This window comes from Hyalella azteca, unplaced genomic scaffold (assembly GCF_000764305.2).
Source record: "Hyalella azteca isolate HAZT.00-mixed unplaced genomic scaffold, Hazt_2.0.2 contig13515, whole genome shotgun sequence".
NCBI lineage: Eukaryota > Metazoa > Arthropoda > Malacostraca > Amphipoda > Hyalellidae > Hyalella > Hyalella azteca.
In genome coordinates, this window is record NW_025943433.1 from 446,592 (window position 1) to 461,861 (window position 15,270).

A 15,270-nucleotide genomic window follows, 5' to 3' on the forward strand; every position below is an offset into this window, starting at 1 on the left:
TTCGAATAGGTGAAGTGAATCTGTGAATTCTACGCCAAAGAAAAATGTGTGATGGCAGCCGATTGTAAATTTTTGAGGTTGATCCATTGCTAACCAAAATCTACGTTGAAAAAATCAAGTTATTTTACCTCGTGGTTCCAATCAAGACTAATAACATTTTTAAGAACATGGTTTCGCACACTAAATCCAAATGACTTCAACTGTTGTGTTCAAAATTAACATTGTTCTACTTTTTCAGATTTGCAGAGACTGTTCTACGTCCAGCAAACATCAAAATTCCAAAAGAACCATTTTCTCCGTTCGAAGTTGAGCCCCCTGTGTTTACGTACAAGTTTTGCACCGCACGTTGCAATGGTGAGGCAATTAAATTGTTAAAAATGCTTGTGATAAGTTTACTTTATTTTAACTTGTATAATAAAATATTTTTTTCCATAATATTTGAAATTTATATAAGTATATTCATTTATGCCTTTTCTGCAGGCGCAGGGCCGGCATAGTGTCAAAGCAGAGACTGTTAGATTTCTTTCAGTTCATTTTGAGTCCTATTATTATTATTAGTAGACCAGTGAAGTATCGTGGAGACGAAGATTTTTATACTTGAGATATTGGTTTATATCTAGCATAGATAGATTAAAAACGAACGGATTATAAAAAATTATGGCTTGTCAGTTGTCACTGCTGTTGGCTGTGGCATTCTACAGGGTGCATAAAGCCTACTGGCTACTGGTCATGGAAAACCTAGAAAGTCATCCATAGTGGCAAACCAGAGATTTTTTGGAATCAGTTCATTTTTAATTTTCCTAAAACTCAAGATTTAAACCAATTTCTTAAGTATGATAATGCTGGTATCCATGATACTTTACTGGTCTACTTATAGGACTCAAAAATGAACTTGAGGGAGAGTCTAAAAAACTCTCTGCTTTGCCACTATGCATGATACTTTACTGGTCTACTTATAGGACTCAAAAATGAACTTGAGGGAGAGTCTAAAAAACTCTCTGCTTTGTCACTATGATTAGTCATCAATCACTCATCAGTCATCATTAGTCATGGAATTTGATTTTTAATTTTCCAGGCCTGGAAAGTCTTTGGACTTCATTTCATGTTATGGAAAGTCATGGAATTTGCAAATAAATGAAGAAAAAAATTAAGTGTTTTGCAGAGCAGTTCCATTTGGAAACAGGGGAGAAAAATGGATTCATAATAAAATTGTAAGATCAAATAAATATACTAGTGGATGCGTAGCCTTAGGCTTGATACAAATTACACATCTTGTACATGTTCTGGCAAAGTAGGTATGGTTCTGCTGCATTGAGTGATTGACTAGGGTAAAAGCGGTATATTCCAACATCGTAGGTAATTCCGTCACTTCTCTAGTTTTTCCTTTATATTAAGCTTTGTTTTAGTTCCATGCGTTCATTGATGGTTGAAATGGTGACGTCATACATTTGCGTGTCGAAATACTGCAAAAACACTAGGTCTTGGCCATCTAGTGGGAAAATATTGAGATCCAAAGAGAGACAATGCATGCCACCTGGTGAGAACATCGAAAAATGTGTCCAATTTGACAGTTGACGGTGTTGACCTTGCTCTACCAAATAGTGAATAACTGTTTTTATAGGAAGAATATTATGGTTTGAGACGTTTAAATACGTCTGTGAGACTGTGAATATATTAGGAATCCTTTAAGCATAGTGGCAAAGCAGAGAGTTTTTTAGACTCTCCCTCAAGTTCATTTTTGAGTCCTACCTATAAGTAGACCAGTAAAGTATCCTGGATACTAGCATTATAATACTTAAGAAATTTGTTCAAATCTTGGGTAAATGAGTAAATTAAAAATGATCTGATTCTAAAAAAGCTCTGGTTTGCCACTATGCCTTTAAGTAAACTTGTATTCACTGATTTCAAGTCATAAATAAATTAATAGATGATTAAGTTGAGTGATGGATTTAGACCCATCAAAACCTAATCCGACACAACTTGAATTGGACACACACAGATCCTTCCAAGCTTTGTACAAAAATTGAAATTTGCTTAATTAAAAGCCTAATAGCTGTTAATTAAAACGTAATTAAGTAGTGTTCAATATTCGTTAGTGTTCTAATTCAAAGCCGTGTTGTATCCCAATACAGCTCACACAGCGAACGGAATTCAAATACGTTGATGTCGGCATTACGTATCAGTTAAATTTGAAGCGCTGACGCAATACGACTCACCACGTGTCGAATATTGCCACACACAGTGACGGAATATAGGGATTTGGTAGGTTTCCATTCTAAAGGCTTTTTAATAAATATGGCAACATTTTGTGACGTTTCATCGTTGCTGATGCGTAGTGAAGTGTTTTGAGAGTCACGTGAAGGCAACAGAACTTACGTAATGCATACATTTTTTTATAGTTTTTCATTTCTCGATGCGTCCTTAATGTGTCGGAATATACCGCGTTTACCCTACCTACTCTCTTTTCAGCTAGCCTTAACATTCAAACTTTCAAAGATTACTACCTAACAATTAGCCTAGCTAGAACCAGGTCATGGAATTATTTTTCTAAAAACCGGTAGGGTGAACACACCATATTCCGACACCTTAAGGACGTATCAAGAAATAAATGGCCATAAATAGATCACCGTATGTGCGATTCGAGTTCTGATTGGTTTAGGTCACTCTCGAAACACCACACTATGTGCCAGCAATGATGAAACGTCACATCACAAAATGTTGCCATATTTATTTAAAAGCCTTTAGAATTCAAATGTACAAAATTGCTGAATTCCAACACTGTGTGTGACTAAATGCAGCATATTGTGAGACTAATTCTGACAGCGCTTCAAAATTGTAATTTGTAATTCCGACACTCTGTGTCGGAATACGACACCCTGTGTCAGAATTAGTTTTTATGTGTCTAAAACTGTCTCTTAAATCAATCGTCTATTAATTTATTTACCACTTAAAATCAGCAAATACAAGTATACTTGAAGGATTCCTAATATATTCACAGACTTATTTAAAAGTCTCAAACTATAATATTCTTTCTACACAACAGTTTATCACTATTTAGTAAAGCAAGGTCAACTATCAACTTTCATACATGTTTCAATGTTCTCACTAAACTGGCTTGAACTTTCGCTCTGCAGATCTTGAACATTTTCTGCTAGACCTAGTGTTTGCTGAAATCTTCTGCGCAATAGTATTACCGTACGTCATATTTCAACCATCTACACATGCATGAAACTTCAATCAGGCTTAATATAAAGGAAAAAGTTGATGGGTGTCAGAATTAACCACAGTGTTGGAATATAATGCGCTTACCATATGCACCCTGATTCTAATAGGTTGTTTGACACTTTTTTGTAAATGGTGTAATTTTTTTGTTTGGTGTAAATCTCTATCCATTAATGTAGGTATATAATCCTTGAACCAGTGATTTGACTGATTTCTGTTAGTTGAGGCTCTTGATAGTGAAACACGATGTTTCTAGGACTGTGGAGTTTTTTTTATACCTGTATGCATTTGCTGAGCTGAATTGTGAGTGAAACTGTGAAAGTGTTGTTAATTTTAATAATCCTTTGGTCAGCAGAAATATAAATTACCATCAAATAAATAAATGGCATCCATGACACACAAGTTGCCACTCAGCAGAATGGGCAGATATTGAACTCTATGAGCAGGCTCATCACTGAAAACTGAATAGCACTGGTCAGAAGTTGAGAATGAATATTTTTATGGCTTGATAATGAATTAATAACCAATAATCTGTTTTAATTGGCCTTGGAAGTTGCAGTTCAGTTTTGTTTCTTAAATCGGTAATATTTATTTAAGTCTGGTGACATGGGTTGAGTGCTCTGGCAATGTTATCTGTATTGGCAGTAGCAGAAGATCAAATTTCTGTCTGCTACTGAAACAGATTGAAATATTCCAAGTTATTACTGATATCACAGAGCTGAGTGCTCCTAAGTGAAAGGTTTTAAATAATTTTTTAATTGCTTGGCTTCAAAGTGTTGAGCAAAAAAAAATTTAAGACTGTTCAGTTCTAATTGACTGATTTTTAAACTAGTTTAAAAAATTATTCACTATTCTATGGGGATAAATGTTGGGCCTGCACTGGCTGCACACACCAACAGGGGAAGGTTGACAAAATTTTGTGTATTAATGACACAAGCTGCTACTAAATGAGCTTCTACACGAGGCGGATTAGCTGCAAGTTTTCACACCCCCAGTTTTGTCAGCTGAAAGCTTATACATGAGGATAGTATTTGGCAAACAGGCCACAGGTGCCAGTGCATTGGTGCAAGCTGTTGAGCAAGGTTAGTATATGGTGGAATAGGGAATGTTATAATAATGACAAGTTTGAGTTGGCATTTGATGAATTAGTTGGTGGTATAGTTGCCACTCTTGCTGAGGTGAAAAACTTTGTAAACCAGCATAGTGTGGGTGAGAGACCTAATGAGGTCTTGTTTGAGTTTCAAAACACTACTTCCTAAATCAGTTTTTATTGTAATGTTCATTGGGACTTACATTCCACAGTAGATTGTATTTTTGGTATATCTATATCAGTTTAATATCATCTGAACCCCTTGCTGTTATTAGAACCATCATTGCTAGAGCAAGACATAATTCCTAACATTAGATATACTTGCCTCAAGCAGGATAGAGAGCTGCACACCATGGCTGCCACAGCGCTACTATAGAGCAAATTAACAACTCAAACTGCTTCAGACACATGCATCAGCAACTCTCCTCTAAAAATAAATCTTTACAATATTTGGAGTGCAAATACCTGCAGCTAATGTAGTTAGCCTTGTGTATAAGGCACTTTAAGCACCTTTAGCTACCGGCAGCAGGCAGCAGCTGCTGAGTATCAGAAAGACATTAAATGACTTGACATCAAAAGCAAGTTACCAGATATCATTTTTCCCAAAGTCCATTTTGTTATTTTTTCCATTTTCTATTCATAGTGTTTGACACTTTTCAGCCTTTTTTCATACATTGATGAATAGATAAACTTAAGGAAGTTGGAAAGTTTTTGGTAAATACACCCATTCCTATGGCCTTTCTCTATTTATTTTGAAATTGGTAGTGGGGTGGACATAATAATAAAGTAATCTCACAATATGTAACAATATATTTCTTGTGTGCAGGCCAAAAGGACAAAGAAGGTTGGTATTGTTGGCAAATATGGCACACGTTATGGTGCCTCTCTGCGTAAGCAAGTCAAGAAGCAGGAGGAAAGCCAGCGCATCAAATATTTCTGCAAGTTCTGTGGAAGGGTAAGTCAGAACAATAATGGTTGTTATATTCAAATGAATGAAGTAACCTACATTCTAAAAATTGGTTTGTACATGGTGGATGCACGCACATTTATCCTGGCAGTTGCTTTAGTTGCCATTGTGCAATATTGAAGGTGTGGGCTGCTAGAATTGGCACACAACTTCATTCCATTTGTGCCCTGACTGTAAGCATTTTGTCTTGATAGTCAAAATGATTCTTGTTTCCGTAGTGCATCACAAGTGTGAAGTGTGCTCCCATCTAGAATGTAGAATGTATTCATTTAGCAGTTGGTCTTTTATAATCTATATGGTATTGGTCAACATCATGAAACCTCAATTTCAATGAGTCGTGCAAAAATTTTGCGAGCTAATCATTTTTCAAACATTTGGTTGTTGTATTGATTTTTTGAGGACACAATTTTCCAGGAAAATATATCAGCATGAGTAAAGAGATGTTATTCAAGTTCATACAATACTTACTTGAACAGGTTATATATATAGTAATGAAAAATAATTTGATTGTACTATGTGCTTTTCATGAAAATTTTTGTTGTGACGTCTTTGCTTGGCTGCAGGCCGCAGGATTAATAAGATATCATTTGATATCTTGCAGTACCAACGTGCACTACTATGTAATTTAAAATAAAAAATTTTCTTTTTATTTTCTTATGCTTAAGTAAAACTGAAAGTGATGCTAAAGTGTGAATATATATATCTGAGGCTGAGCCATTTGTTTTGTGTGGCAGCTGGAGATTTGAGTGTGAATGGATGGATATGCGCTGGTGGAACAAGAAGAGAAAAAAATGTTTTAAGTGTGACTGACGTGTGAAGGGAACTGCAGAGCCCCTGGCTCCTCTATATTGACAGGTCAGGATGGTGATTCTAATTGAAGAGGGGGGGGGGGGTTAGGAGAACCAAGTAGGAGGAAACTGCAGTGATTGTAGGCTTGCCAGATCAACTGTAGTTCTGATTTTGAGTTGATTGGAAATTTGTGTTGAAATGAGAGTCCATTCTTTAAATGTGAATGTATTTTCCTAAGGATCTCGGAAAAAAATTGATAGGTTGTACTGTTTTTTTGGGAGGTGTGCTTGTTGAGTATGAATTCATGAAAATGAGCTGCGTGATTGACATGCGCGCTGGTCTGACCTAATTGCTACTTTCAATAAAAAATAAAATTCTTGGAGCATTTCATTGTGTAGTGCCACCCAACTGATCTAATATTCATTCCATCAATATTTTCATTTCTTTTAGACATTGAATTTTGTTTGATGATGGTATGAGCGTATAACTCGAATGATTAGTGTCATAGCCGAGGTCGGATTTGTAATGGATTCTAGTAGCCGATGCATTGCACGAATTGGCGTGAGATAAAGCTCGCTAGAAGTAGATAGGACTAAAAATTCCCGTTGGGCTTGGACGTCAGCGGCGTTGCAATAGCGGCTCTTTTACAAATCAAGCTCACGCTTTGGCTCCCTATATCAAGAATGTGGCAGGTTGGGGGTGTTCACTATTGGTTTTGTGACGGGTAGTTGTGTTTGATATGTTAGCGCCGTGGAGTATTGGCACTAGAGCAGTAATAAAAAGTGCTCAACACGATAAGTTGCAAAGGAATGTGTCGCCTGTATTTTCCCATCTGTCTATGTGTCTGCACCAATCACTTAATTCATGAGTGTATCCTTCAATAATCTTTATTTTCTGAACTGTTACGATAACGAAGTTGCAACGAATGCATAGGCATATGACTTTATTTTTTTTCTGATCACAGGACAGTGTGAAGAGATTAGCTGTGGGCATCTGGCGCTGCAAGCCATGCAAGCGAACCACCGCTGGGGCTGCGTACACCCTGCACTCCACTGCCTCCGTCAATGCCGCGTCATTCATTAAGCGCAGCAAGGAAATGCAAGAAAAGGACTAATAAATTTGGGCCTTGCCCCTCGTGAATTAAAGATTTCTCATTTCTTCCTTAATATCTAATTTCAAGCGCTCTATTCCAAAATAATTGATGCATCGTGCCAATCGTCTTGCCTCAAGATTTGTGGTCGATAAGTTTGAAAATCCATTCGGAGTGAAACGAAATAGTTGCCGTGTTGTATGGCAAATTTCTCAGAACAAATTGGATGCTATTGATATGCTTATTCCAATTCTGAAGTGTTCAGGCAATATATGCCACTGCAGCATCTCGACATTTAATGTCCAGGTACTTCACTCCTCCTTTAATCCTCCACCATCGTATGTCACTCTCAGGAACATAAATTTCAACTCAAATTATACTTAAACTATCTAGTGTAGTAACATGAGGACGTTTCTACGCGACAGAGTGAATATCTTGGAAGAAATCGTACGTGGCGGCAGCCATCAGTGCTAGTCAATTAACTAATGTACATAAATCATAATTTAAAATTGATAGTAAAACAATTTTTGGGCCACAGTTAAGTTATATTAAAAGTTTTGATCAATAAGCTGATCAAACTGATAGTATAGTAAAGGTAACTTATTTTTCACTTGGTAGAGAAATCTACGTGCACTGAATTTCTATCGCTAGACTACCGGACACGGCAGTAACGCAATTCTATCCAAATTATGGATGCCGGCAGTTGTATGCCTTCCAAACGTTGTAAACAGCAGCAATTCTGTTTCACGACTCCTACAGGGTACCAAATGTAAGGAATGATGGTCTATAGTAACTGTCTAAATCTTCTCTACCACAGAGTCTAATCCGTCTTGCTGTGTGCTCGTAGCGCTTTGAGCCTGTGCAGCAGCGGTGGATGCGAGTGATGCCACGCTGAGTAGAGCGGATCATGCACGGGAAAACCTAAGTTATCCTTATTGAGCTTCACGAGCGCCGACTGAAGTTCCTCCTTGTATCCCAGAGAGACTGCGAACTCGTCCGCTTGGTACTCGTTGCGGCGACTGAACATGTTCATCAGGAACGACAACAGCTGGTAGGAAGAAACCAACATCATACGGCAACTGATCTAATCATCAGCCAATTATTTAAGACATAGCAGATACAGCACGAAAAAAAACTTTCGAATTCAATAATATCAACATTTTTCCGCTCTGAAAAGCTTAAGAAACTCGGCATATGATTGTGTTCAGTGACTTGAGGAGCCTCGGATTTTATGGCGTCTGTAAGCGCCAGCGACCACTCACTTCGTTGTAAGGGGCGAAGACGTACTGCATGACAATGATGAGTCCCAGTAACGCAGGCTGAGTTGAGAAGCCGAAAGCTCGGTACAAAGGCTTGTATTTGTACAGAGCACCAAAGACACCGAAGATCATGAAAAGGTTTACCTGTAAAATAAGTTAGGTTATTTAAAGACACGTGAATATTTGCTGAGCAGCATTCCTGCGCAAAAATGAGGAAAAAGTCAATTGAATGAGGTTTGAAATTAAAATCTTTCAACTAATCAGGTGAACAGCTGCAAAATTAACTAATTACACATTGATATTGCTCGAAGTCACTTCATACTAGAATAAATTTCTGAACATTTAGAATTAATATTTTCCATGAAATGTACGAGTTACCTGTGAAATGACAATTCCCTTGAGCACGTGGTTGAGCTTCCAGTGTCCAAGCTCATGGCCAAGCACCGCCATGACTTCGATAGTGTTGCATCCTGTCTTCTTCTTGACGAGCTCCTTCTGCTCCTCGCCAGCTTCCTCCGTGTTGAGAGGCGTGTAGTCCTGCAGCAGTGTGTCGTACAGCACAATGCGCTTGTTGTTGAAGAAGCCATAGAAGTAGGCATTGCTATGCGCTGAACGCTTCGAGCCTGCAATAATTAGGCACAATTGAATGTTGGAACGATTATCCTGCTTGGAAGTTCTTTTCTGGAAAGAACTTACAAAAAGTTGCCTTGTTCACGAGATCATCGTTAATTGCCTGTAAATTTAGTACACGAATATACTGCACAGATGTAAAAAAACCTATCTGCATAGAAAGTTTCATGGTATACACACGCTTAAAAGTTTGCAATACATCAGGGAAATACTATCATCTAATTATTGAACTAGCATTACCGTATGTATAAAATTACATTTGTAACGAGATATTTTTTCTTGGCAAGGGGAACATTTTCAACTGCCTCAACAACTCCAATGAGGTAGTACGATTGATTAGAAATATCTCGGCCTCCTTAAAAACGCGTGTCGAACTGCACTCGTCTGTGTTAAAGTTGAATCGAAAGGAGCTCAGCCTCTTCAGCCCAGAATAAGGTAGAATGTAGCAGGATAATCTCACCCTCGACAGTTCGATGCAAGATAATCTCGATTTCGGTTAGTCTAAGCTTCGCATATTTCAGGAGAACATCACGCCTCAAAAGTTTGTTGCAAGATAACCTAGCTCTATGTTAGCGAAATGTAAGTGGGATTTTTAAATGGAATCCAACTCTCAACAGTTCGCTGCAAGATGATCTCGATCTCAGCCAAGCTCAGTAGAATGTTCCAAGAAACCGTCACACTCTCAACAGTTCGTAGCAAGATCATCGCCATCTCGGTATGCAAGAGGTATTATGTATGATGTTTCAAAAAGAACCTCACCCTCAACAACATAAAGTTTGGTAAGAGGGAAGCTGATGCGTGCTGCAAGGGTCTCAATTTTGGTCCTGAGCTCTCCTTCAGGAAGAGGCTCATACTTGTCGAAGAGAGGAGCGATGAGGTCGGGGTAGATGGTCATGAAGAACATGAACACCCCCGTCGTGAAGAGCCACAAGTAGAAGAAAAAGTAGTCACCTCCAGCCTGGAATAAGAAGCATCATCCTCAACACCAGTCGCTTCTCTTTTCTAATGCTCGTACATTGTAACTATCAACAAGCCCATATGTAGGTATCAAGACCAAGCTCATTAGGTATATGATGCTACTGGGAAGATGTTACCAACACATTTTTTCAAGAAAAATTATTTGCTAACAATTCTAGAGGAATGCAATAGTTGTCTTTTTTCATTCTTGTAAAATGAATCTGAATGCGCTAGGCAGCTAGCAGCTAAACTGGATACCCTTGCTATGAATTCTAGAGGAATGCAATAGTTGTCTTTTTTCATTCTTGTAAAATGAATCTGAATGCGCTAGCAGCTAAAACGGACACCCAACAACATGGCAATCTAAATGCACTGGACAATCTAATGTGTCTTACAATCCCTGGCATAGGCCCACGCCGTCAGCATGATATACAAATTAGTATCGCTTCAAGCTGACAATGCTCAGATAAATTATAGTTAATACTACCGATAGCCAAGAGTTTCTTCGAAATTCAACATCAATAATTTTTTTTCACCTTGATTATGTACACCAGTCCTGCAACAACTGGGGCAGAGATGATCTGAGTCAGTGCGAGTTTCTTCAATTTGTCTTTTATGAAAAATCCAGGAGTCTGAAAAGGAAAATAAAATTTGTACAATTTTTTTGCACCAATGGGTAGCATATAATTTGGGAGCCTTCTGTGTATAAAACCGAATCACAATTAGAGTTTCTACAAATGAAAATGTTTGAAACATTGAGGAAAATTTAATTAAATGATGCCCTGCTAGTACTTCCAGGTAGCAATACATAATATTGCAGATAATACTAATAATGCTGCAATTAAAAAAAATTGGACATTCCAAACAAAACCCTAAACAAAATATCATTAGCTATGAGTAAATCATGGTAAAATAATATCCCATTAAAACATCAACCCTTGTTGAAAAATTAAACAACAAACCTGTTTATTAAATCCATGCTTCTGCTCGATCTTGAAAGTGAAGTAAGCAGACCAGGGGAGGTTGAGCAGAGACGTGATGCCATTGCAAATGGTGAGAAAGGCGATGGTTTGGAGGATTTCATTGTTGTCAGGCTCGAATCCGAGAGCCGCGATGGTGCTGCCTGCAGTATCCCACAGCCATGGCAGTCCTCCGTACACCATCACTCCCTGTTGTGTGTGGTCAAATGATCCAAATTTCAAGTAACAATAGGAGAGTGAAGTTGGCACTATTCAAAGAAACATGACTACAAATTATACCATTCTGGGATATGAAGAATAAAATACAAATAAAACATACCACTGACCTGGTACCTACATATTAATTCATTTATTTAGCTCAAAAATTTCTTTCAATATTCCAAATAAAAATTGAATTTTTAAGAATAAATATTAGGTAAATGAGATAATTCTGTCCTAGATCTGAAAAATGCAACTCACAGTGCCTAGTATTTGGGAGTATATACTCTCAGCAAGGCCAAATTTTCCTTTATCAATGGCATAGGCTCTTGCTTTGTCAAAGGTTTCTCTGTCGATCACACCACGCAGCTCAGCTGGCACAAGCTTGTTCTTTTCCACAACACATCGCTGCACAGAAATAAAATAATTAGTTCAAAATTAAAAGAAAAGCACAGCCAAAACATTCATACAAAGACCAACTGCAATGTGACAATTACTGATTTGCAGATAACCAAAACCATGAGATGTTCAGTTGATGTCATTAGAGTACCCAGCTAATGAGATAATCAAGATGTCTTCCAGCAAATAAGATTGGTAACTAATAATTAGGAAGTTATATACCCACATTGATGCAGCAGACACTGACAATTCCATCAAGAAATCATTAGTATTAAATAAATCCAAATTGATCCTCAGGGATGGTTTTTAAGTACGGATCCATTCTAGTAAATCAATTATGATAAAATTCACCACATTGAAGTTGACAGTGACTTTTGAGAATAAGAAAATATGACAGATGTGCAAGCTATGCTCTATGCTTATCTTTGTTGCTATGAGCAACAAAGAAAATACATACCAGTTAGTCAGTTACTCATTTTTACAATGAACATCAAAGAGTACAGGCATTGGAGTTTAATCATCTATCGAAATTATGATAGACAAAACTCACATTGTAGTGATTATATAAATATCTCAGATCATTTTGGTGATGAGGTATGTATATATGCTACTTATATTGACTAGGTAATGCAGTGCAGGCAAATTTTGCTTGCTTTAAAATCTGTCCACTCTGCTTGTCGCTCTGTCAATCACATGCATCTATTATCATATCAATATGTTTAAAGTTTAAATGTTAGTAGAAAGAACGTCAATGTTAATTATTCATTAAGAAATAAAACATTTAATGTGATGTAACCAGGTGGGTATGTTAATTTCAGTCAATTTGTCTACAATTTTCAAACATTAATAGAATGTAATTTTTATATCATAAATACAATAATAGTAACGAGTACGAATAATATTATCCATAATCTCAAATATCTATTTTGCTAAGTACCTATTCATAACTTCAAACCAATGAGAACAATTGATGGAGGCGCTGGACTGTTTATCACAGTGCTGCAATATATTTCTTAAAACAAATCTATATATAGAGGTATACATGTAGATATATCAAAACTGTCAAAGAAGAAGGAATGATGAAAAAATCCAAAATATTAAACCTAATAATAAACTGCTAACAATATAACCAAGAACAGGAATAGATAACAAATTAATTTTGAAGATCACACAAATCTAATAACTGCCACAAAAAGTAAACCCCCAAAAATGAACTCTTGTAAAAAGATACAATGAAATAATGAGTACTATCTGTAAATTTCTGGGAAATTGTAAAATTCTTTGAAATGAACCTTATTTGACAGAAATTTGGATGTTCAACCAAAACATTTAGTAATCTTGCTGACACAATCACAGATCATGCCCAGTTGCTTACATAATGGAATGCAAACAATTCCAAAAATTAATTTATAATTCATATAATTTTATATTACTTGTCTCATATGATCTTTATTCAAGTTCAAAGTTTTCAAGATTCTTTGAAGCGCATTCAAGAAAAAAAGGTGCTATTGTGCTCATCATGTCCGTCTGTTTGTCAGTCCGTGACTTCACGTTTTTGTCCTCACTGCAGTGATCACTGAGTTATATTTTTTCAACGTACTCTAGTTGTATTTACAATGCTTGCATAGATAGAGCTCAATTAACAATTCTTAAAATCAGTCTCACCTGCCGATAAGATAGGTATTCCTCCCAAAGGAATGTTGCCCATGAAAAGCTAATAATCCCCACAAAAATTTCTTTTGGGGCAATAGAAGTAGCAATTTCAGTGCAATGAGAAACAAGGGATTCAAAAAATGACATGTTTGATGAAATCACAAGAAAGATGTAAGCCTCTCTATTATCAGTCACTGGGCAAGTTGTGGGTCATGGAACTACAAATAACTTATCATTAAAAGCTTAATCATTCTAGTCTATAACCCTGGAACAAACAATAAGGCATAGTTAGCTTTATGGATGTACAAGCTTAGGCCATAACTTTTAGAGTTCAGTTAATTATAATTAATCAGTTTGTAATGTTCAATCTTCAGAATGAACTCATTACAGCATGTCCAATTGTTGTGAATTTGGTAAGTAATATAAAGTTTTATATCTTAACTCTTTTCAGGGGGGGGGTTCAATCTTTTGATACAATTTAAATTTGTTTGATATGTTAGCAATTAAAATATGAAACATGACAAATTTAGTAAGAAATATTAATTATACTTAAAACTTTTTTGATGTTGCTTCCATCAGCTTATCTGTTAATACCATGAAAATGGGATAATAAGGGACAATTTTGAGCATTTTTTGTTATCAGCTTCTTGCCATGAAACATTTCAGAAACGAGTTTGGGCTCATTTTAACACGTTCCCCGTGTATTGGGCCATATGTGTACCAACAGTGATATTCCACTGCTGCGTATTGGGACACCAGAGTACCAAATGCAGTATTTTACGCCGTTTTGATAAAACACATATAACTAAAAATTCTGCACGTAAACTTCTCTTTTATAATATTTATGTTCACTCAAAAAGTGGATTATTAAGTAAAAACAAATCAATGAACCAAAATTTTATTCGTGAATCTCCTTGAACAAACGATAAGTAACTAATAATTGTAACAGCAGTCAACATCACTAATTCCTATACTGAGTTCAAAACTACCTAGGCTGAATGTTTTTCATTGAAACATGGCAAACAAAAAAATGGGTTACCGTCACTTACTGTCAAACGGGGTAATAAGGGATGGTTTTGAGCATTATTTGTTAATAACTTCTTACCATGAAACATTTAATAAACAAGTTTGGGCTCATTTTAGAAGGCTTTGCGAGGGCTACCGTATGGCATCTCCAAAATACCTAATTCCAAATGCTATTTGTAAGGTGCTAGATGCAGTATAAAAGGCTCCTGAATCAATCTGGAAATGGCGTAATTAGGGACACTTGAGATAAAACTCAATTTTAAACGTTTGAAGCATGCAGAGTGTACTCATGTTACCTAACAGTACTCTGAAGTCCTTCTCTTCCTTTGTAGATGATGTAAATGTAGAATAAATGACATTTTCTGGGATTTTTACTTGGTTTTTCTCTATTGATATAGTGCCTTATCCATACATTACATATTATTAAAGTGATATTACTGTATCCATGGACATGCCATTGAGCATTAACAACGACCTTGTCCACTGCAAGCTTCATATCAGCAGCCATGTAACATTTTTAATATTTTGATAAGTTCAACTGCAGCAACATTTCTACAAAATGTTGGAGGACCGTCCGTCCCTATTTACCCCGCCCATCCCTTTTTACCCCATTTGATGGTACAGTACAATAAGTGCTAACCCTTCGAGCTTTATTGACAGCCACTTTGAATCCTTCATTGTTTGATATCTCTTCGTAGCATCCTCTGCATTGCTTGCATGATTTTAGTTTGGGTCCCTCAGCTTCAGCCAGCATATGATTTTCAGAAATAGATACCATAAAAGGGATAACTTAGACAACTTTTTTTAATGATGCCATTTTTTACTAGCTAAATGAAACTTAAATTGAAACATGCAAAATACAGGTCTATACTCTAGGTTCACTCACCATAAATTGCTGGCTCCTGCCTCTCATAGTTTTGATGTAATTAAAAAAAAAGTGATGGTCTTTGTTACCCTAGCTCTTGGGGTATCTTAGACTGGGTGGCAAAATCAATTATATTTTTTGGTAA

The 15,270-nt window shown here is 36.6% G+C and overlaps 2 protein-coding genes across 2 annotated transcripts; one reads left to right on the forward strand and one right to left on the reverse strand.

The window, feature by feature from the left end:
- The first annotated feature begins 271 nt into the window (after positions 1 to 271).
- Positions 272 to 7,208, forward strand: LOC108670561 (60S ribosomal protein L37a). Its single transcript, XM_018158028.2, has 3 exons — positions 272 to 354; positions 5,139 to 5,267; positions 7,033 to 7,208. Exons 1-3 carry the CDS (start codon positions 352 to 354, stop codon positions 7,180 to 7,182), a joined length of 282 nt encoding a protein of 93 aa, XP_018013517.1. The 5' UTR covers positions 272 to 351; the 3' UTR covers positions 7,183 to 7,208.
- A 474-nt stretch (positions 7,209 to 7,682) lies between these two features.
- Positions 7,683 to 13,509, reverse strand: LOC108670562 (CAAX prenyl protease 1 homolog). Its single transcript, XM_018158029.2, has 8 exons — positions 13,247 to 13,509; positions 11,444 to 11,590; positions 10,967 to 11,173; positions 10,541 to 10,636; positions 9,807 to 10,005; positions 8,796 to 9,040; positions 8,421 to 8,561; positions 7,683 to 8,206 (listed from the first exon to the last, which is right to left on the reverse strand). Exons 1-8 carry the CDS (start codon positions 13,379 to 13,381, stop codon positions 7,979 to 7,981), a joined length of 1,398 nt encoding a protein of 465 aa, XP_018013518.1. The 5' UTR covers positions 13,382 to 13,509; the 3' UTR covers positions 7,683 to 7,978.
- Positions 13,510 to 15,270: the final 1,761 nt, after the last annotated feature.

Bases quoted from the DNA above. Each gene is read 5' to 3' on its own strand.
- LOC108670561 (XM_018158028.2), top strand. The intron at 5,268-7,032 runs GTAAGTCAGAAC...TTCTGATCACAG, and splicing joins TCTGCAAGTTCTGTGGAAGG to GACAGTGTGAAGAGATTAGC.
- LOC108670562 (XM_018158029.2), bottom strand. From the start codon at position 13,381: ATGTCATTTTTTGAATCCCTTGTTTCTCATTGCACTGAAATTGCTACT. The intron at 11,591-13,246 runs GTGAGACTGATT...ATTTCTGTGCAG, and splicing joins AATACCTATCTTATCGGCAG to CGATGTGTTGTGGAAAAGAA. The intron at 8,562-8,795 runs GTAACTCGTACA...CTTATTTTACAG, and splicing joins AGGGAATTGTCATTTCACAG to GTAAACCTTTTCATGATCTT.